The sequence below is a fragment of the Centruroides sculpturatus genome, unplaced genomic scaffold, assembly GCF_000671375.1.
Source record: "Centruroides sculpturatus isolate CEXI.00-Female unplaced genomic scaffold, Cexi_2.0 scaffold255, whole genome shotgun sequence".
Classification (NCBI taxonomy): Eukaryota; Metazoa; Arthropoda; class Arachnida; order Scorpiones; family Buthidae; genus Centruroides; species Centruroides sculpturatus.
In genome coordinates, this window is record NW_019384705.1 from 615,810 (window position 1) to 641,249 (window position 25,440).

At 26.7% G+C, this 25,440-nt stretch overlaps 1 protein-coding gene across 1 annotated transcript; it reads left to right on the forward strand.

Annotated features, from left to right (window-relative positions):
* Positions 1–2,762: 2,762 nt before the first annotated feature.
* Positions 2,763–23,741, forward strand: LOC111627661 (protein enhancer of sevenless 2B). The gene is made up of 5 exons (XM_023371261.1): positions 2,763–3,167; positions 14,498–14,595; positions 18,928–19,047; positions 19,247–19,412; positions 22,188–23,741. The coding sequence occupies exons 1-5, from the start codon at positions 3,090–3,092 to the stop codon at positions 22,359–22,361; spliced, it is 636 nt and encodes a 211-aa protein (XP_023227029.1). The 5' UTR covers positions 2,763–3,089; the 3' UTR covers positions 22,362–23,741.
* The last annotated feature ends 1,699 nt before the right edge of the window (positions 23,742–25,440 follow it).

The following is a 25,440-nucleotide window of genomic DNA, read 5'->3' on the forward strand; positions in this document are numbered from 1 at the left end:
TAGAGCAGTGTTTTTCAACCTTCTTGAATACGCGACCCCTTTACAAGTTAAAAAATTCTGGCGCCCCCCTAGGGCCATATTAAAACTATATCAGTGATTTTAAAAACTATATATTTAATTTTCTTTCTGTTGAGACAAATTATTGTTGATTAAAGTGAAAATTTCAGAAGAATCGACAATAACTTAACACACATAAAGTATGAAACTTCCTTTAATTACGTATAACATTCGGCACAGGGAGTTATTGACATTTTTTTTTTAGGATCAGAATTTTCAGCTTCTACTTTTCTACTATTTATATGTTTTTTGCAAATCAGCTCAACGCTTTTTCCGCTATCATTTTCTGGGGTGGGCCGTAATTCTCTCTGAAATTGTAGTTTTTTAATGTAGTGTAAGACCTACAAACACTTGTCTTTTTTTTCTACCCGCGACCCCCCGTGTAAGGCTTCGCAACCCCCCAGGGGGTCGCGACCCACAGGTTGAAAAACACTGGTGTAGACGATTATTGCATGTATACGAACCCAATAGTCTGTAAGTTGGAATCATTTTAAAGAACCTGTGTTTGATGAATAAAAAAATTTTGTATTTTTACTCGTTTTATATGTTTCCTGTCTGCAATAATGCCCTCAAACGAAACTTCACACTATTTTTTTTTTTAACTCTCTCCGCCCTATGGACATTGAGATGTCCATTTTTTTTTTAAAGCAAAGCACATTACGGGTTCGACCAGATCCTCAACGGGGTAGTCGAGTGGTGATGAATGGGTTTAATTAACTTATCCCGAGGACCATTCCTGAATAATTTCTGGGGACTTTTTGGACCTGTCCTGATTCGATCCCGGGTCTCCCAGAGCGGTAGGTTCTGGAGAGGCTCTCCAGGAGAGCCTACCGCTCTGGGAGACCCGGGATCGAACACCCCCTTTCAATTAATGGCCGGATGGCCGAGCGGTCAAGATGGCAGCATACCGCTCTGGGGGATCCGGGATCGAATTCAAACGAGTTGAAAAATCCCTAGGAATTTTTTAGGGAGTGGTCCGTCCGGGTATGTAAGGGCACAGTCTCTCACTACCCAGCCGCCCCATTGTGGGCCTGGCCGAATCCGTAATGGGCTTGTTAAACGAAGCCCTCTTAGTGCTCACGGGGAAAAGAGAGTTAAAAAAAAAACACCCTTACAATTTACTCTAAAGATATAATAAATCAATTTATACAAAACTTCATTTTACATTACTAAAGATCAAGATTTGATTTTAAAATTTTATTTTAAATTAATATTTCAAAACTGTTTCATTCATTATAAATGAATAATTGTAAAAATGTTAAATTTGTAATTGTAAATGTAAAATTGAATAATTGTTCTTATCAAAATTGCATATTTTAATAATTACTTTAAATAATTATACAGAGGGTTTAAAACATTCTGGGTAATCATTTTAACTATTAAAGAAATAAAATAATAAATAAGATTTTAAATAGTAAAAACAATTACAATAAAATTTTCTAAAATAAAAAATACTGTTTATTTATTTAAATATAATTTTATATTTTTAAACTATTCAGATATTTATTTTATTATTTAAATATTTTATAATGTGTACTCTTTCCTGTTGATAACAATTGATTATTATGTGACATCACTTAATATTTATTGACTTATAAAGTACAAAAATAAAAATATTTAGGGCAAATTTGACAAAATCATACAAATATATATATAAATATATATATATTTTATTAGTTCATGTTATTTAAAATCACCAAATAACATTAATTGATAATTTTACTACGGATACGGCCTTACCTAATTTTCTAAGAATTTATTTACCACTGTTACAATCGTTATCATAATTTCAAAAACAAATTTAACCATATAATATTCTACAATCTTTAAAATATATTTATAAGCACGTATATAGGCTTATATACTCTCTATTATAAAAATAATTGAATATATAATTTAAAAAAAAAAATTTATTAGTTAAATATATTATAATTTATTCATAAAAATGTACTAAAATATTAATTAATTATGCTATTTATTTCCTAATAATTTCATTTATTCTTTCTATTTTCACAAAAGGAGTGATAAAAATCTGACTATTGAAAGAAATGTCAAAGAGCGTGTCCATAGTCCAATTTTTAAATGATTCATTCTAATTATTAAAGTCAATAGAAATCAATTAGCCAAAAAAATTATTTATTTTATAGGGAATTTTTCTTCTTATTTTTTACTCATTTATTATTGTTTAGTCATAGATACGAGCTGGGAAACAGATCCTGCTTTCCCATGTAGAACCAATCTATTTGTTAAGAATTACTCATCCCCTTTTGAAAGCAAATGATAATAAAAAAAATATATATTTATTTATTTAATTACACATTTTATTTCGAATAAAAATAAAAAAAAACATTTTAAATCAATTTTATATATTTAACTCGTTAAAAAATACAAGAAAACATATCGAATTCGACGATTTATTGCAAGCTAATAGCATCGCGTGCGAATTTCCTAAATTGTCTCTGCCAGATGACATTCAAATCGTAAAGATAACTAAAAAAAAACCCTAGTATTACTACGCCACCGGAAATAGTTCAAAAATTATAAAATAAAATAAAACGAAACGATTAAAAATAAATAATTAAATACATAAAATAAATTGGTTAATCGTACAAAAAAATAAAAAAAATTAAAAAATTAATCAGATTTTTTAAAAAAAGTTTTACAAATTAAACATTAGTCTTGTTATTACGTCAGTGGTGTGTCATTTCCATCCGCGGATAGCGAAGCCACCATTTTGATGTTAAAATATATATATGTAATTTTTTCGAAGAAGTTTTGATTACGATAAAGAAATTTTATTATAAATTGATTTAATTTTCGATTGAAACTGAGATCGTTTGAAAGAAATTGTATAAATTTTCAAGTTATATCTGGTGATTAGAAGTGGATCGGTGGATCGAGTAGGATCAGGTGGGGCAGCAAATAGGTTCCTGAAAGAACGCAGTCTTATCGTACAGCTGCTGCAAAGTGAGAGAGAGAGAGCCTCTTTATGTCTTTTTCGTAATATTCAGTTTACTGAATCCACCTGGAGAATGGAAGCGATCGCTAAACACGATTTTAATGCCACAGCCGATGATGAACTCAGCTTTAGAAAGGGACAAGTTTTGAAGGTGAAATTGATAACTTTTCCATATTACAAATTGATCATCTCTTCTCATTTTTAACTAATTTATCCATTTTTTTTTTTTTACTCCACATCTCTATATTATATGGTGAAGTATAGGGTTTTATCTTGTATATAGATTATTGTATTCCACTTTTTTTTACTTCACGTCTCTATATTTGTAATTTTATATGGTAAAGAAGTATACGTGTTTACCTTTTACGGTAGAGTCCCGCTAGTTCGAAGTAATTGGGACCGAGCTCCGTTCGGATTAGCCGAATAATCGAAATAATGCAGGAGCGAGGGGTAAAACGGGTCCTGTTTATATAGATCTGACACCGTCGGTGAGTTTTTGTGCGTTAGTACGGTATAGATCTGCTGTTTTAATAGGACGTGTCAAATACTGATTTATTAATTTTTTATAACATTAATACGGTACTACAATAAAATACTATTTTTTTTTGTTGTGGAGTTCTAAATCTTTTTGTACCATTAATATCATTTAAATTCAACTGGAAAATACAAAAAACATATATTTTGCCAGCTAAGAAATTCCTCTCTGCCGACCGAAATGTGTTCGGACTAGCGGGGCTCTGCTGAGATATGTATCCCAATTTTTCACTGATTTACCCAGTTTTTTTGCTCCCCATCTCTATATTTGTGATTTTATATAGGTTCCTTTATCCTAATTTTTATTGATATCTGTATTTTGTTAATTGAATTTTCTCAGATTTAGTCAGATTTTTAATATATATCACACTAACCTTATAAAGCTTTGCAGAATTTTTTAACGTATCGCAAACATTTTCGGTCTACCCTTGGACCTTCTTCGGGTGTAGTTCTATTGGAGAAAACCTCTTTGGTGCAATCCGTTTTCAATGCATTCTAATTTCCTTTCAAAGTTTTTCTTTTAAATCTTTTAAATAGAACACCACCTGAAATAGGTCCTAGAATGGACCGAAAATGTTTATGATATGTTAAAAAAATTCTGCAAAGCTTTATAAGGTTAGTGTGATGTAAATAAAGCGTTGAGAAATATAAGATGGATTTTATTCTCGGATTTTCTTGATGAAATTGACTTTCATTTTAAAAACGTTTATATTTTTGTTGCCTATGTTAATAAGCCTGCATAATTATTTTTTAATAGGATTTTATTTTGAATGTATTAAAAAAAGAATGTAGTATAAATTTTTATTTAACAGTATATCTACTTTTTAGAAGTTTTTAATCATGTAATCATGCTGTATCATATTTTTATCAAAAATTTTAATCTAGTATGATTTTGTAAAAAATTTTTGCTTATCTTGAATTTTAATTGATTTTTGATAGAGTGTAAATGTATTAATTTTGTTTTTCAACTAATCTTATATGTTATTATATTTGAATGTACGTAGTAAATTTGCAGCTTATCTAGAAAAGAAAATAAATTTATGAAACAGCTTTACAGAAAATTTTTTTACAAATTTAACAGATTATATTTCAAAAACTGCAAAATAAAATTATATATAATCCAAAATTGGAATATTTACTTTTTATGACTTCCATATACATCAAAAAGAGCATGACAATATACAGGCATCTTTAATAATGCTATTTTAAATGCTTTAATGAAATGCAATCTACAGTTAAAATTTTTATTTTTGTTGAAATCATTCCAGTAAAATTTTTTCCAATATAATTTTTACAAAGATAAATTTATGTTCTTAATCATATGAATCTTTTAGTTTAATTTGCTAAAATATTGACATTGTTTTAATATTGAACTGCAGTCACATATTTATAAATAATACTTGCTAAATACAATTTTTACAATTATTATTTTAATTTTAGTTATATATATATATTATATTATATTATGCAAGTTCAATATAACTAACTGTATTCATCGTGTAATCTTTCCTAAATATATAAAGGTTTTATCAAATTAATAATCTTAACAGTTTTTATAATGGGAATCAATAAATTTAATAGAAGTAAGAATCTGTCATGAGTATGACCATTATATCATTATATAGGAAATTAGATACATTGAAAGTTTCTTTGTTGTAATTATGAACTTGTAAATAGTTTATCAGAAATGAATATATTATTATCATGATTACATCTAATCAAGCATTTAAAATAATTGATTATTAGCATTTTAAAATTTCATTATGAAATCGTACTTTTTATAATATTAAGTCAGATTTAATAATTAAAATCTTATTTATTTGTATGTTTTCTCTTAGTGCATAGATGACTGCATTATATCACATTTAGATTATTACTTGCATTATTGATAGTCTTTTATTCATACTAAAAAATTATCCAATTTTAAATATAATTGTGTTTTTGCAGAGTTAAAATGGTTACATTGATGCATTTGCAAGTTAAATTCAATACAAAATGGCAAATTAGGAATATGTTAAATTTTCAAATATTCAGATTAATATTTTTAATTCACTTCATGTTTAATGTGAATCAGTTTTACTCTTTAGAATCAGTTTCTTTTCATAAAAGAAATTTTACATTATCAGCTATATTGAGTTACAAATATTCTTGGATATCTTTTATAGATAATGAGGAAATTTTGTCTTTGCTTTTTACTGATATGAAAACATAATTTGTTTCATTCTTTAATATTAAATATGACTACACTATAAATAAAAAAACAAAAGATTTTTTTATATTAAATCCATCCTTTGAATTGGTGAAATTTGAAACTAAACTTTTGAATATAAGCAGAAATAATTTCTGATATTTTATTCATATGTATTAAAAAGTGTAATTTGAAAACTATTTTTTTTTATTATTCTACAGCAACTTTCTATAAATTTCATTAAAGATATTTTTAATTAATAGTGTAATAAGTAAAGATGGTATAACACATACAATCAATGAATTTGCTAGTTACAGTATGATATATCGGCAGTATCAGATTTTCCAGATCCTTTTTTTGGTTTACTTTATAATTCAAAATGATGATAATTAATTTTGTCCTCTTGTTTGTCCAATGTGAAAAAGTGAATACAATAAAATGAATAGAGAGAAGTTAGAAACAAAGATAACAATGAAAAAAATAGCATGCATTGTTTTTACTCATTTGACAATATTTATCATTTTAAAGAACAACATAAGAATGAATTTATAAATGTAGTTAATTCAGTCTAGATATTTTGTAACATACGATAAATTATTCTAAAAACTGATGCATTGCAAATAGTGATATAGGGATGTAACCAGAAATTTGTGGGGAGAAGTTTCCCTCTATTGGCTTATATAGACTTAGCGTGTAGATAGATTTGTAAAAACACAATAGCCAAAGATCACTAACAGCAAATTATTGTGCGTTGAGTTGGTATGGCAGCTCCTTGCATATATGCAAGCCAGTAATATATCACAATGCTCAATTTAAAAAAAAAAAGGAAACACTGAACACAAATAAGTATTAATTTTTATTCTTCTTTACCTAAAGCTATTCATATATTCGTTTTAGTCTGACATGCCTGTTTTATGTTTCATCTAATGGTCAACTACTTGTGACTTTTTTGCTGTTTACTTTTAAACTTGTACGGTATGGCAGTAAGAAGCAGAAGACATAAAAATGCTGCATCTCTGGGCAATAAATTACTTAATTGACGAGCTTGGTGGAGAAATGGTATATTTCACAGGAAATTTTCAAGAAAAAGAATGATTTGTGTTTCAATTTATCAACACTTTAATTATGCAATGTTTTATTAATGTGAGTATACAAACCAAATAGGACATGCAACTGAACTGTGAAAATTTTTTTAGATGGAATGATGCAAATGTCCAATTTGTTAAAAAGTTGTTTTTTGTAGTTTTGTGAGATATGACATTTTCTCACCAAACCCCTCAATTCTTAATAGTAATAAGAGTAATAATTCTTATATTGTATGTATATATTATCTCATTATCATTTGTTATGATGCAGTACATGTATGTAATTGGTGATTATTAACTATGCTTTGGAGATTAAAGTGTGGTTAATAATCACTTATATATATTGTACTATAGTGCACAATACTAAAGGACAATAAATATATACAGCATAAGAATTATTTGTGATTTACTGTTCCTACTTGCAATACATTGTGGATAATAGAAAGTTACTCTTGTCATAACTCAGTATAGCTAATGTTATACATATGAATAGTTCATTTTTGAATATAATTTGCTAAATTAAATATATTCATAAACTAATTAGTTTTAAACTACATAATGGAATGGAATGTTATCAACTAAATATTTAGGTTTAATTATTTTCAGAACAATTTTTTCTGAGTATATAATATATTAAATATATAAAATATTATATTGTTAAATATTCAATAGATGACTAAATTCCATTCCTTAATGATAAATTTGTTGGATTGTTAATAAGTTTAATTGGATATATTAAATCAATATTTCATTCAAATCAAGTTTAATTACTAAATATGTATATACTGTAATTACATTTCTTTTGTAAACCATTGTATTTAGAATTTTATAATATTTTTAATTTAAATTGAAAACAGTTAAATATTACAAGTATTTCTAAGTAAAAATACATTTATAAGTAGCTTATTCTGTTACTTTTATATTCTATTTTTAATTGTATGTGTAAGCTTGAAAGTATTTGTCTATAATTAAGAATTGTAGCAAAATTTAAATGGTCAAAATACTATGTATATTTTACAGATATTATTTTGAATTGATGATTCAAAAGTTTGATAGAATGCATTTTTTATTTAGTAATAATTCTTTTTTATTGTAAAATGACTTTGATCTTTTTACTTGTCTATTTGTAAAATCTACAAGCAAAAATTGATGATTAAACATTTTTCTGTGATAATAAACTAAAATTATCATTATTATTATTAATTGTCAAATTATCAAATTGAAATTGTCAAACAGAAACTGTCAAATAGAAATTAATTTCTGTTTGACAATTTCAATTTTAATATATTCATTTTTTTAAAATTGAAATATTTTCCAGTCTTCTGTATTCAATTATATTAAAACCTATAATCTGTTTTTAAGAAAATAGCATATTATAGACTTAAGCTTATTGCATTAATTATTTACATCTTATTCTGCCTTTAAATTAAAGATTGACAAATATGCATTTCTGTTTTATGCAAAATTATTTTTAAAAACATGTAAACTGTAAATGTTCTCTAATTTATTTACTAATTTGGATGAAATCAATTGTTTTCAAAATAGTTGTTGTTTTGAATAATCATATTCATTCTTCCAGTATCCTAGCATGAAACTTAAGGAATTCATTTCATATTTTTTAATATTCAGAATTTTATTTTAAAAGATTTGATACTGCATTTTTGTTTTTGTTATTTTACTCTGATATGTTCTTTTCTGCCATGTAGCATTATGATGTTTCAGAGGCTATATTTGCATTCAGTTAAGATTTTCAAAAGAACCTTGATGGGCTTAAGATTTTGAGTTTTAACAGACTGCCCAAAGGATTCAGATGGATACTTTTGCAAAGACTGAACTTTTCCTTGCTTATATTTTCCATTTCCTCAATTTAAAGCATTTTGTTGAAATCGTCTGATATTACTTGACAGATTTTTATCAAAAAATATTTTTTAATTTGTGATTTTGTTTCTATTAAGTAGTTATTAAATTAGCATATCATTAATTTATAATTTTTGTTTTCTAAATTATGAGAAGTTTTTTAATTTAAATTTTATATTATTATANTATAAGTATTTTAGTAATAATAATTTCAAATATCTACTAAATGAAAAAAGGTGATGCATAAGTTTCTAGTTCATCTTTCTTTCCATCTTCATCCATAATCTTTTTGAATTGTCAGAGTGCATAGATTTCATCTTTCTCAGTTTCTGTATCTTATGAATAATTTTTAGATAGGGAATCTGTCAATTTTTTTGTATCTCCTCAGAACATTTATCATCATTCCTTCTTCTATTCTTGTGTGTTCGTTGAAGATAGGACATGTTATTTTCTATCTAATTTGAATATGATGGTAATCTTTTTCACTATTGATGTTATTTTGTTTTATTTTATTTCTGTTTGATTTGTATATAATAATATCAGTAACTTTTTATATAATACTGTTTTGAATGTCAGTAATTTTCTTACATTAAATTCATCCTTCACATTATATTATCAACTATTGTATTCAAAAGTCTTGATTTTGTTTTCATAGTTAATGAGTCTAACTCAATTTTTGTTATTAATTTAAGAAAATGATCAGGAGATGCTAGATAGATAGATTACTTGTTTGCTTTTGTATTCATTGTCAAAACATACAAAAGAATAAAAAAAACATGTTACTTAATCTGAACAATAAAGAAGAATTTTGTTTTTTCATAGATATTTTTGAATCTTTAAACTTGATAAATTTCTTAATTATATAACTATATTTATTTTTGTACATAGTTAAGGTTTGAAGTCTGTCAGTTACCTTAGACATTCTTCATCTTCCATTGTATTTTGAGTTGTTTTTATAGCTTGCTATCTAAAAAAGCAACTTTTAAAAAACTTTTTTCAATTTGGTTTTCATTAATAAATATATACTTTTTCCCCTATGAACTAAATCCTTATTTTTTAAAAAGTTCTTTAATTTATTGATTAATACTTGTAGCTCTTTATTTTCATCAAATAAATGAATTTTTAAACCACAAAGATGTTAATTATTAACTCACTAACTGATATTCTTAAGTTAAAATCATATAACGTCTCATTAAATATAAATATTCTAAAAAATAAGGTCTTGGATTCACAAACACTTGTATCATAACTTACGAGGAAATTCATTGTAAGTTGCCAGGTGCAAAATGTCTCATAACTACTATGATATCTAAGATCTCTCATAAGTCTAGGTACTGATTATCAAATATTTGGTTCTATTCAGTAGATAATCAATTTAATCGGTTTTTTTCTTCTTAATATTTCTTCTAAACTTTTCTGATTTGAAACTTCTAAGATGTTATCAAATGACAAAAAAATTGATAGAATTCTTCACGTTGGAGTTAAAACTCTTATAGAATGTCCTCCAAAAAAATCTTATTCATTATAATTTAATGTTATCGTTTTTCAGCCAAAAAACTATTAGTTTGTCAATTTATTTCAAATTTCTTCAATACTTTTATTAATACAACTACCAATATCAATTTTGGGTAGATTTAGTTCTACACCTAGATCGGTTACATTTTTAGATATCTTCTATTATACATATAAATAATTAATCTAAAAGTAGCTAATTACTATCCATTTTAATTCTAAAAAATATAATGCTACCTTTCCTCAGACCACTGATTAAATATCATGTGCAGTGAGAAAATCCTAAAAGAACGTCTTCCTATTGGCTCTATTAAAACAGAAGCAGTCACTAATGATATCATAAGACACTCTCATTACTAATTCCTTCTGTTTTATCATAATTGCTGCAATATGTTTTGTGAATATAAAATATTGTTAGCTTCTCATAACTTGTGATATTGGAGATATACTATGTTGTATCTTACAAGAACTTTGTGAATCCGGGCCAAGGTTGATTTTCATGCAACCTTTGCCATCATATTCTGTTTTGAGGGACTTACTAAAATCCTTCTATTTCATTCATGATCATAGTAACTGAGTGTTATAATATCAATGAATATGACCAGTTTTTTTTAATCAAATCCATAATGCCTAAATATTTTCCATAATGTTTTTTTTATCAAATGGAGTTTAAATATCCTAAATCTATGAAATTTCATTACGTTGCCATATTGTTTTTTGTATATATTTGTCTGAACTGTAATTTAAAAATTTGTTTGTGATATGATTTTTAATAAATAATTAATAAATATTTTTATGTGGTAACTCAGGTTATTTGCAAAGGAAAAAAACAGTTTGGATCAGATACAGGTTATTTTGTTGGGGCTACCAATTTCATGGTTAATAGTATTATGAAATGTACTAGAAAAACTGAGTATTGATAATATGCTTTTGGGTTAACAATTAATATCAAGAAATATTTTCAACACTTATGCAGTTTGATGATTTGGCCTTAAATATTCTGCTTTTTCCCCCCTATTTACACAAAAAACTACTAACAAAAGTGAAATGGAATTTTATTATTATTATTATTATTATTTTTTAACAGAATAAGTTAGATTAAAGCAATAAAGCTATACCAACTGCCATATAATATTGAGCTGTATATATTGCTGATAATACTTATATTATAAAGCCCGATATCATACGGCAGTTGGTGTAACTTTATTGTAATGTATCGGATTTTGTAAGATGTTTATATATATATAGATCAATACTTTTCAGACTGTATTCGCATATCAGTTTTTTTCATTTAATTCCTCATAGACCAGTGTTTTTGTAAAGTTATAAAAAGGAGAGAACAGAATTCAAATGCATTCTTTTTTTTCTTTTTATTATTTTAATTTTTAGTTTGAATTAGTGATAAAGAACAAAATTTGGTTCCAATCATTTTTTTTTTAAATCTGTCTGTGAGGTGTTTGAGTAATTTCACAGATGCTTTTGATCACCGGTTCACCCGTCATTAAGTGTTTAATAAAGAAAAACAAAGCTAATAAAGCAATGCATTTTTAAATGGCTTTTAAAGACATTTTTAATAAATTTTATAAACATAATATTCAAAATTATGAAATTGTAAGTAAAATCTTGTTGTGGCCTAGTAATAAACTGTTTGTGGATCAGTACTAATCCATAGACCACAGTTTGAGTAGCACTGGCTTAGATGATGCCTTCTAAACTGTATACAAATACTAAATAGTATCTCATCAGAGATATGGGATACAGATTTGATGAAAGTTATACAAAGGTTTTATTTTAATTCTAGCAAGTTTTTAAACTTATATTGTTAGGTTATTTGCAGAAAAATATGGCATATTTAAATTTTAAGTTTACATTTTATAAATTCAAAATAATTTAAATTTTTGTTTAGACATTTATCATTGATTTTTAAAAATTATTATTTAATTAAAACTCTAAATAAGCTTTTTTTTTTAAATATTTTGGTTTTTTAAAATATTTTTATTACTTTAAATAAGCTTAATAAAATTTTTTTAAAGACAAAAATTGACTGTATAATATTTATATATTAAAAAAATATTGACAGAACTATTAGAAAAAAAAATTTGTTTAGGACTAGTGTAGAATATATAATATTTTGATGGGAGGAAAAATTCCATCACAGTGAGACTAAATTTTCTAACAAATTCCTTTTTCTTGTTAATTTCATTTTGAATGTTATTTTTAACAAGATTTTATTGATATTTTTGTTCGACATTTTATAACATGATATGAACAACTAGAGGTAGATGTTAGGCACCATCTCTTAACTAAAGTAGAAACTATAATTTAATTTTAGAAATTTAGAGTAGTCTGGAAGAAAAGAATGAGTCCAGAGTGTTAGTCAAATCCACAACCTCTGTTTACCATGCAGTGCGCTGGTCAGATATGCCAACTAGACCTCTGAGCAAGTCCTCCCTTCTAGACACATTTAAACTTTTAGATATAACCATCCAACGGTTAAACAAGGCACTGCCTGGGGACATATTCATTACCCATGGCCTACTCAACATGATGTGCAGACAGCTGACAAGTTTACCCGGCATGGTGTATATATATAGATATATAAATATATCATCTCAATAACCCGATGTATTAATAATCAACCAACCAAGAGCCAAATTTTGGCTGTTGGTTGGTTGATTATTAATACATCAGGTTATTGAGACGATGATATATTTAAATTTGGTTTTTTGTGATATTTATATTTTTGCTTTTTGAATAGATATAAGTATTGGGCATATAATTTTACATTTTATAACTATTACAGGGACAAATATTCCTTAGAGTACATAAATTGATATAACAGGATTTAGTAAAATAAAAAATTTTATTTTGTAAATTGTGAGATTTTGTGTTAGAATATTCTACTTTGATCATCCTGTCCTCCTTCTATATTTTATTTTCAGAATTCAATTATATTTTGAAAATATTTGCTATTTCCTTATTAACCAGTTCTGTGACATTGGTTAGTCGGCTAGTCACTTGTTTGACCAGGGCTATCAGCTGTTGGTTTAAGGCTAGCCAGTTAGTGGTTACATTTTTTAAAAATTAATTTCTTGATGATATTAGATATCCTAGTTCTGCAAATTAAAATAAAGCTGAAATATTGATTTTCAAATGTTGATTTTATTTTGAAAAATATTTATTAAATGTAAATATCTAATTGTCATCACCTTTTTTTGAAATTTAATCTTAAGGTATAAAATTGATAACCCCGTTGCTCATGAAAATACCATCAGAACATAAAGATAGAATTTGAATGCCTTTTTCTTTCAGGATATCAAACTACCTTTATAAAATTAACTGGAAATTTCAAAATGTGTAATTTATAAAATTTTAATTACATCTGATTTAATATTTTAATCACAAACATACCATATCACTCTAGACATAAAGATGCGTCATGTTGTTATTTTTAAATTCTGCAGAAATTACAAGACAGAATAATAATTTATATATAGTTGTATTTATATTATGCTTAGCTAAAGGACATGACGGATAGCATTAATTCAATTTATTAGTTTAGACATATAACAGGTTTGAAGAATAATAAAGTTTTCAAAAATCTGAAAAAACAAAATAAAGACTTATTAATTTATTTAAAGACACAGTTTATTCCAGTTTAAAATTTCAACAGTGAATTTTAAAATTTATTTTTTAAAAAAGAGGATTGCAAAAAGTATTTTATTAGCAAATAATGTATTAGATAACCTCTTTATTTGTCAGGAAACAAAAAATATTATTTTGTTGTCATTTGATTTCCACATTTGTTTAAAACATAAATGTATTAAAAATTTTCAAAATAGACATAATAATTATCAAAATATCTCATTAAACTTAAAATATTTCTTAAAATTTATACTGTACTTCACTGAGACTCCATACCATCTTTCAGGATAATTGTAATAATTACATTTACGTAGCTATTACATATATTGTATATAGCTATTTAAATGTAATTATTCTATTAGTACAAGTAATAATACATATAACATGTTAAATTAGTACATGTAATATGATTTCTTTCCATAAAAATTTCATATAATGTAGTTAATATATATCAGTTATCAAAAATAATAAAGTTAGTATAATTTAAAAAAATTTTTAATTTCTGTTAATTCATCATCAAAACATTATTACTGACTGACATTTTGAACAAATTATTTAAAAATAGATAAGGTTTTTTGATTATTGTGATGTTTTCATTTCTGTTTATTATTAATTTACATAATTTTGTACTGTGTATATTAATTTAAAATTCGTTGTTAGGTTTTGAATATGGAAGATGATATGAACTGGTATAGAGCAGAATTAGATGGAAGAGAAGGTTTAATCCCAAGTAATTACATAGAAATGAAGAAACATGAGTAAGTTTCTTATAATACTAAATGGTCTTTGTAGCAGCAGGTAAAAAATTGATATATACTGTATAATCCAAATATTCCTTTGTTTTTTTAATCTATTAATATAATGAAAATCTAAAAGATTTAATTTAAACAAAATCATAGTGATATGAAAATTTGTCTGGAAAATAATTTCCAGATGATAAATTTTTTTGTTTTTCAAATATTGAATAATTTGTAAAGAAGCAGGAACAGAATTTGTAAAATTTTTATGTATAAAAATATGATGGCTGAATTCAAATTTATCAGATTTTAATTAAGAAATTATTTTGAAAAATTATTATTTTAATATTTGTTATATGAAAAATGAAGTTGGCTATCATATTCAATAATGGTTATAATCTTAATAATGGAATGTTCAAGTCATTTATCTACAATTAAATTTTGTCTATTTTTTTTTTCTCATTATATACAGTATTTAAAAATGGTACACCATTACATCACTTTGTAATTTATCTAATATGCATCAAAGAAATTTTTTTATTTACAACTTCCTTCAAAATATAATGTATTACTTTTTTCTACAGTAAAGAAAACTTTATTTACTTTATTTAAACTGAGAATGATTGCAAAAAAATTAATCTTTATAATTCATGTTTGTAGATTTCAAAATATATAATTGAAAAATTAGTATTTTATTTCAGATTTTAAAAATTACAGACAGATAGAATTATACTTACTGTCAGTACTAAAACTGATAGTAGTTTTTATTTTAATAATAATGTAAAAAAGAGTTTCCTTTATAAGAGAGAGACTTAACTACCTTTATTTGATGCCAAGATTTCATTAATCATAATAATTAGCCCAGTTTTTTCTAACTAGGAAATTTTCTATCTGTAATCAAAATTGTTTTGTTCTTCCTTCTATTGTTTCTTGCTCAAGTCAGCAAGTAAATTCCTTGTCTTGTCAAAATGTTGATTGATTTCTCTTTGATCAAGTCAACTGTTACAACTATTCTCCAATCTGTTATTTTCTTTCCTATTCAATATTGATCATTCTGTTAATGTATTTATTCAATAAAACAGAAAAAATTTTGTTCATATTCTTCTCTCATCATCATATTGTACAAATTTTATTAAACTAAACCAAAATTTATTTTAAGGTTGAGACAGTCAATAACACTAGAGCTAAATATTACTCAGCTACTCAACAAAATGACATAAAGAAAAATACTGAAACTTTGACTTTAATTCCAGCTATTTTTGGATAATTTTCAAACAAATGTCACTAGGAAAAACATGGCTAGTTAATAAATCTTTTTAAGTATTTGGTATTTTCCTATGGTTGTAACAATATTTTTGTATATATTTATATAAATGTGGTGTTTTAACAGGCGAATGCTAGCTTCTGGATGGAGACGCGAACAGACAGAGAGAAAGTATTAATTGAAAGATGTCTCGTCCAGAGGTGAGTTTATATTTGCATTCTATTTATATAATTTTACATATATTTTTGTATATATTCCTATAAATGTGGTGTTTTAACAGGCGAATGCTAGCTTCTGGANGAACGACATAAACAACAAAATTACATTCTTAATTATAAATAAATTTATTTATATCTTTAAATTTGATGACAAGATTGGTATGATGGTGATGATAGAGTATATGTTTAGAGCTCTGTGTAAAATTAACTATTGGGCAAATCACCAAATTTGGTATATATATTGTCATAAGTATGTGGTTTTGTTTTGTTTTTGAGAAAAACTTTTACTTTGAAATCTTACAGCAAAATTTGGCACTTATGTCTTCTTAATATACATATTAAATATGTTTTCTAACAAATTTCAGATGTAGAGAACACTCCTTTTATAATTCTTCAGTAAGTTAACAGTCACTTTATCACTTTACTCACTTAATAAGTAAACATTCACAGTCATCAGCTTAGATGTTTACAAACTTTAGTACAACAATGATAAATTTTGCATGAGAGAGTGATTAGCCGATCATTTCCAATGTTTTAGCTGTCACAGTCATTGGATTTGCATTCTTGTGACTTTTGATTATGAAGGCTACTTTGAATAGTATTGTTTATAAAGGCACCATTTCCAACCTGTCTTAAGAGATAGAGAATTTCTCAGCCTGTGTGATAACTCCATATAGTCAATTGTGTTCTGCTGTTGAGTGTATTGTGCCTCATATGCAATTTTTAAAGCATGGGGATGGAAGGAATATAAAACCACATCTTTGATGCAGTCATTAATTTCACATTCCACATCTGTAATTGAAATAAAATTATTGCAGTTTGTTTCTAAACTATTGAAATTCATTAGAAAACTAATGTAATAGGCACATTAAGGGGAGAGCAGGGCCAAATTTTGCCATAGCAACTGAATTTTGAAGTAAATTTTTTTTTTCTCAAATTAAAACTGCTTGTTCAGGACAGTTTGTGTATCAAATTTAGTTGAGATGTGCTCAATAATTCTTTCTGCTAAGCACTCTGAACACCTACTGATTTAATTATGATCACCCTGTATAACTTTTATACAGGTTTTCATATGCAATCAATAAATTTAATAAAAGAAAATATTTTTATATCTGTATTAAAATTACAGAATTCTTAAAGAAGAAAAATTTGTTAAGAAATTCTATTTAAATTTAAATCAGTAATAATAACTATTTGATGTTTGTTGACTAAAATCATTAAAATATATACAAAAAACACTATAGATACTAATTTTCAGATTAACATCTATGAAGAGTTCCATCAGTATTAGTAAAAAGTAGTCCAACTAGACAGAAAACCATTAAACCTAGTAGTCTTGAGTGTTGTAATAGTCAAAATGCTCATGTCATAACTGATATTCTCTGATCTCCTGTGTCAAAATGTTTGAAATGTTCTTTTAATAACTTCATGGATCATATGAACACACAGAAATATACAGGGTGATCCATTTGGTATGTTATTTAATTTTACAACAATGTGTAAAATTAAATAACAAATAAAATAATGCAATTAGAGGTTACTAAATGTGACTTGTGTTGAAAGGTTTCAGTTTTGGGATGGTGTATGTTCATTTTGATACTCTGCCATATGGCTGGCACACATAAGTGGGAACATAAAATAGTAGTCACACCACAGCAGAAAGCCTAGTGTGTAGTATGGTATGCAAAATGGGAACATGTTACTCATGTCCAGAAAGAGTTCCTGAAAGTGAGTCTGACTTTTGCCTCACACTGGAGGAAGAATGCCCAGGGAATAGAGAGAACATTCAGTAGGTCATGATTCAGAGTACAAAGAAGAAACTGTGCCATTTGTCAGTAGAATGTGCACAATTCTCTGATACATGCTGTATGGAATGTCATTGGTACTTGAAAATGTTTCCATACTACAAGCATGATTATGAGGTGCATCACACATTTTTCAGCATGATGCACAAAGGAAGCAGACAGTCAATGCTTAAAATAGTGGGGTTTTCTCTGAAAAAGCAACATTTCATGTTAGTGGCAGAGTAAATATACATAACACTATCATTTTGAGTACTGAAAATCAACACACACAAACTTGAACAAGTAAATCTGAAATTCAATGTATAGTGTAGTTGTAACAAAGTGTATTGGCTGTTATTTTTCATATAGGACACTCACTATACCAGTACATACAGAAAATTATCTGGATATCATGAAGTAGTTCTATAGTCTGCAACTGCTGCAAGAGAAGGAGTTGCATAACATCTTCCAGCAAAATGGTGCTCTGCCACACCAAATTTATAAATAAATTTAATATTGTTACTGATTGAAAAATTTAGACTAAATTTTCTAGTCAACAGTACAGTTGTTCCCCACTTAGTTTAATTTAATGAACTAATTGGGAGAGCAGATATTCATTATTGCCAAAATCCATTAAACAAATGTATTTTAAAACATGTACATTGTAAGCTCATTATTAATACAATAAATATATAGAAATATTGTAATGTACTGTACATTGAGTAATTTATACTGCTACTAACATCTGTTAAAAACAGAAACCAAATTCTGTTTTATGTCATAAATTTAAATTTTAATTGTATAATTTTTTTTGACATGTTTAATGTATCTGGAGTGTTTTTGTTACTTAATGCTGATTTGTTGACTCAGCCTTTTAACATGTTATATTCATGAATATAAAAAAGTTCTAAATGTTTCCTTTAGTACAAATTTTTTATTCTTTAAAAACAGGGTTTGTTAAATTGAACTTTTGTGATTTGATATAATTCAGAAAATCTTGCTGTTTGAATTAATAATAACTGAATAAGTTTTTACCGAATTTATTTACTGCAAAAGATTAAATACGTTTTATGTTTATTATTTTCAGTTGGTATTATGGCAGGATTACAAGAGCTGATGGTGAAAAACTTCTTGCAAATAAACACGAAGGTGCTTTTCTGATACGTATCAGTGAAAGTTCACCTGGAGATTTTTCTCTATCTGTGAAGTAAGTTAAAATATTTTGAATTGCAAACTCAATAAAAACAAATGTATATTGAAAAATAAATTTTAAAAAGTTTCAATAACCTTTAACAGTCAAACCTTTCATAAAAATATAATAAAATATTTCAAGGTACTGATATTAATTTCCATCTGAATTTTAATTAACTTCTTATTTTTGTGATATACTTGATTTTTTTTTGTAGATGTGGTGATGGTGTCCAGCATTTCAAGGTGCTCAGAGATACCCAAGGAAAGTTTTTCCTTTGGGTAGTGAAATTTAATTCTTTGAATGAGCTTGTTGAATATCATCGTTCTGCTTCAGTTAGTCGTTCCCAGGATATAAAGTTGAAAGATATGCAACCTGAAGAGGTATGTTTGTAGTGATAAACTAAAATTTTAAATATTCAGTTCAGGAATATATTTGATACATTTTCTAATGTATTAAATATTAGTACTTTTTTTGTCAAAAATTATAAGATCTTAATAATCTTCAATGAGTACAAACATTGTTTTTGAAATTTGCTGGAAATGTTTAAGATAGGAGCATTAAATAGTTGACAATTCAAGCAAAGAGATTACCCAAATATGCATATAAACAACAAAGTTTGAATATGATACATTTACTGGTTTATGTAGAAATGATATTCAATGTTCTTCCCAGGCCCTTTTTTCAGACACCCTGCCCAGATGATTTTTCTGTCCACTGGCTGATAAACTCTTAGAAGTATACATATATTACTCATTTAAGCAATAAAGGTAGGACTTGACACTCGTATTCCAAATAAGTGAAGTTTGATCCCAATTTTTATTATTAAAAAAGACAAAGTATATATTTTATAAAATCAGTTGTATAAACAAAATAGTAATAATTACAAAATGTGAGGGTATTAATTGAAATTGACTTTTTGCTTATTCTTTATTCATTCATCTTGCCTCGATGTTTCATCTCAGGTTGCTTCAGAGCTTGGTGCTGATGATAAACTAAACATTTATTTGTTTTCTATTTTTGACTCAATTAACAATTGAAGATGTGTTTTTTTTTCTTTTCTTTTCTTTCAAATTTCAAATCTATTGCATTATGCCTATTTGTTTCAAAAAAGGATTAATTTTTGGTGATGTTTTCTTTTTAAGTTCAATTTTTAGTTCACTTGAAATTTTTCTGATAAAGAACATTGAATAATCATCATAACAGTCACAGGCTCTGAAGAAGGCTGAAAAAAGTTCTTTATTCATTATAATCACCAAGCAAAAGAACCTAAGTTTGATTGCTCACACACTACATATCTAAAAGAACAGATGTTAGTGTGTTTTATCACTACAGTAATATGCTGTGTGTTATACCACTGGAGAAACTGATGCCAGCTAGTAGAATTTGGTCTTGAATATAATATACAGTAGAGCGTCGTTTATCCAAATCAATTGGGGACTGGGGTTGTTCGGATAACCAATTATGTACGAAAAAATATATTAATTTATCCCGTGTTGAAATTTTTCTCCGTTGCGTGTCGCTTCGCGTTGAATTTTCGTCGATGTTAAGCCTAACGAAGACTATTGTATCGTTAAAAATTATTTTTTTATTTTGTACAAACAAAATAAATATATTGAAAAATATAAAAACAATAAAAAATTATACTTCAGAAGTTAATTTAGTATCAAAAACATAAAATATTTGAGTAGCCACAGATTACAGCGCCACAGCACTGGCGAAAATTTAAATTTGTCGACTAGAATTCCTTCGAATAACCGACCTTCGGATAAACGACGCTCTACTGTAGTTTCATTTGTGGAAGAGACCAGCATTAATATGGTGGCAGCTGAGTGAGATATATTCTTGGCACACTTATTGAAGAAGGAAAAAAGTTAATTTTATTTCTATTTGTTTAACAAAAAGAAAAACAAATGAACAATCAGAATTCAAGGCAAATGGATCAAAGATTCACACACCAGCAACCCTGGAACATGTACCTCTCTACCTGAGGGTACATGTTTTTATACTTGCTAAGAATTTATTTCTCAGATGGTATGGATTGATGCAGTTTCATTGGTCAGGTAGAATGGAATTCATGTTTTTCAACAGAAAATAGTCATTGACTTCAGCCTGCAAGAGAAGATAATTCAAATTTTTTCTAATGTTGACTCTTCAATATACTATTCACAGCCAAAGAGTAATCAGCCAACTATTCAATTCTTCAATAACAATTTCAAAACAACAGAACCTCAATTTGAAACCAGGACAACAAAGCTGTTCAAGGCAGAACAAGGTTATTTATATGATGAGCTCTCCATAGGCAGTTTGTATTGATCACCAGGCAAAACAATTCTTGGGAGAACACCATGGATGCAGAATACATCTGTGTAAATGAGGTTTGGAGGAAATTAAGCAGTCCCAGAGAAATTTGCAGTGTAAAAAATTTGTGACAATAACCACAAAAATAGAATAGCATGTTGGATTTGCAAATTATACAATGGGCCTATTTAAAATTATCTCCAATTTAATTTGAATTTTCCAAACTATATAGTAGTTAAAAAACTTGCACACAAAATAATCATCAGTTGGCTTGCAATATTTGGGGAGATTTTAGGTCCTGAAAATATTCTGCATTCCCAAATTATACTGATAAATAATATAATATGCAGACATCAGTTTTATTAGAATATCGTACCACTGTATAAATTTCAGAATTGGTTAAATTTGTCTTCCAAGTTCACATCAATACTTAATAACTAAAAAAATTTAATTATTCAGAAGGCAAAAGTAATTCTTTATCATATTATTAAATATTTCACTTATCATTTACAGAAATATTATTTAAATTTTATGTAAAAATGTTCTTATACACACAAATTATAGATAAAATTATCAAATATGTTCTCACTGAAGTTCTTGAAAAATTTTTGTCAAACTTTGTTATGCAGCTTTAATATACTAAACAGTTTGTAATCATGAAAAAAATGTGTAGATGCAATCATCAAAGCATAATACATTTTTGATTATTTAATCTAACAAGTAAATTACAATGTAGAACAATTTTGAGTCATTTAGATGTTTTTAGGTAATACACTAAATTATAAAAATCTTAATTTGTATTGTGCAATGAATTTAAAATAGCAAAGAATAAGTTTGTTTATATCATTTTATTTCAGTTTTTGGTGCAAGCTATGTACGACTTCCAGCCACAAGAACCGGGAGAACTGGAATTCCGTCGTGGTGACATTATTACCGTACTTGATAGATCGGACCAAAATTGGTGGGAAGGTGAAATTGGATCAAAGAGAGGTTATTTTCCTGCAACCTATGTTGTTCCATACCATACATAAATAACATCAAGGATTGAACTGTATATATTTCAGAGATTTACACTCAAATAATTTGGCAGATGTTCAAACAGCTTAACTATTTGTTTTGTACTGCCAACAGTGAACATTGTTTTGGGTGCTTTCTTTTCCTTTATCATTTTAATAAATTTTGGCAAATGTTAATATGTTATCCAAAGAAATTCAATATTCTTTGTGAATAGAATCTCTGGATTGTTAAAATTGACAGTTTGGTATTTGTCCCAAACAAACAGCTGAAAACACAAAATCATGAGCTCTCTCTACATTGTTTTGGCAAATTTTTTTTTAATTATCTTGTAATCTTATCAGGTGCTATATGTTGTTCTGTCAAATGCATGATAATATGCCATTTTAGCAATTAGTTTATCAGTATTTACAGAACATTTAATTATGATAATTAGATTGATACTATAATCTCATGTATGTTACTCAGTGTAAGCCTTTGGTGTTCATTATATGTATTGGTTGTCCAGAGAATGTTTTGCCATGATTAAATTCTTCCCTTATTGCAGCGAACAAAAAGTTTTACATTTTTATGACAAAACAATGCAAACATGTTCACTGCAAACATGTTAATTAAAACACATGTATTATATATATATATAGGCATTTCAATAGATGAATTTGGTGCTTACTGTAAATTTTATTCTTTTTAATAATTGCTCATAATTATAAATCTTATTTAATGTTTGTTATTCTTTAATTATGTAAATTTTTAAAACTAGTTTTGAAGGCACTACTTATATTGTAGCATTTGAAATTCACATTTTGATAAGTCACAACTTTGTAATATCACACTTCCAATTGTATAATGTGTAAATTATAGTGCATTAATTCAATTTTTCAAGTAATTGCATTACTTTTTTTAATTATAATCTGTTATAATGTTGTGACTAAAGTCAGATTAAGAGATTTGATTTGATATATTTTCATTTTACTTGAACTTATATTATAATTATTATTATTATTTTGCAAGTGTTTGAATTTTATTAAATAAACAACATATGGTCGTTCCTATGATAAAACTATCAAAGTAATAATTTGAAATACATTTCGATCACGGTCGTAATTATTGGCTTACAATTTAATTAGTGCCATACACTATAAATACACATTGTTTACATGACATAATTGATGCTTCACAACATTATTTTTTGTTACTTGATAACAAATAATTTTTTTGTTTTTTAGAATAATGTTGATTTATATATTGGCTAATCAATCTTTACAATTTTGATTTTAAATTTTGGAAATATTTAACGGAACTGGTCTTCATCAATGCGTATGTTTAGTTTCCGTTCCAGTTCGGACATCATATGATTATCACAACTCTCCTCTTTTTTGAAGAATCTTGTGCAGAAACATAAGACAGTGAGAGGTTCTGTTGATGAAGTACACATGCTAGTTATACCTTCCAATATATTTCATTTTTTATTGAATATGTAAATTTCAATAAGAAATGCATTCATATTTTACTGTACTTAGTACAATCATTGTGCAAATCATCAGAAAATGAATACACCATTTCTTGAGAGAGACATTCAAATGATGTTATATTGCACGTATGGAAGCAATACTATCTCTTACCTACGAATGAAAATTGTTTAGCATCGGTCAAGATTCTTGCTAAAATTGGAGACATTTACTTCTGAAAATGAGAAAACCAGTATATACTTTTGTGTCAGTTTCATTTTAAATAAAGGCTTCAATTAATTTGCATTGTGAAACTCAAGTCATTTTGTAATAAATTTTATAAACTTTCCTTTTGATAGGGAAAGTTTTTCCAGTTTGTGCTTATTGTGGTAAAATTAATTATATCAATTTCAAGTCTTAGGGATTTATTATGTACAATTGTAATATAAACTAATAAATTTTAGTTGATTTTTCTTCGTGAAAACTTGTCACTTTTTTTTAACGTAGTAAAGAGATTCTAGTTGACTGGGTACATTAGTAAATCACATAGAACATATAAATCAATCTCTGACAGTAAAGTTTAAATTGTTGCATATTTGAACTTGTTTTGATACAGATGTGCTAAAAGTTGACAAACACAAGTTGTTTTGACTTTGGAATATCCTCCTCAGAAAAAAAAAAGTCATCTTATGATTCATTTATTGAAATTTTATGATGTATTAATAGATAGTATGATCACAGGAAGAAAATATCTAAAAATGTAGATTCAGTTTTGCCTAAAAGTTTTCTTCAACAAATTAGTCACCACCACTAATCAATTTGAAAAATTATATCCTTTATATATTTAAAAATGTATTCTAGTCAAATCCATGCTGAGTAATAATTTATAAATTTCAATTATAACTTATGAACTAGTTATGTTGATTTTCCCTATAAAAATAACCATATCACAAAGATTAATATTTAAATTTTATCATACCATCAGAGAAATCTTTAAGAATATACAAGTAGCAACTGTGCAGAAATCTGGAGAGTCAGATTCTTTGTTAACAGAAAATCTAAAGTTAAACATAAACACCAAAATTTGAGCAATTGGATAACACAAATTAATGTCAAAAAGTATCTGATAACTTTATAAAAGTTGGCTTCAAAAAAAAAGATGACAAATTAAGTGAATCATTGTTAAAAAAACAAAAAGCGATTGATCATTTAATAAAAATTTTATCTTGTCTCCACTATGTGGTACAAAATTTTCAAAATGATTTGGAAAGATGTCAGTATAAGAAATGCAAGTTAACTTGTTGCATTTTTAAACTGAAAATTTTCACAAAGAAATGGTCCCTGTAATGTTTTAAAATCTTTCACATTAAGCATAGAAAGAAAAATTTGTTAGCAAATGAGTTGTATTTTGTTAGATAATATGCTAAAAGAAAAAGACCACCTTCAGTGTCAATACATATGTACATACATACAAACAAACAAACAAGACATCAGCTGTACATGAAGTGTTAAGCCAGCAGAAAAGAGGGTAAGGGAAAGGGGAGAGGAGATAGACAGTAGAGAAAGGTAGGATCCCTCTGAATGGCATACATGTGGCTACAGTACCCTCTGTTTGATGCTGGCATGCAGTTTTTATGCTGCAATGCTG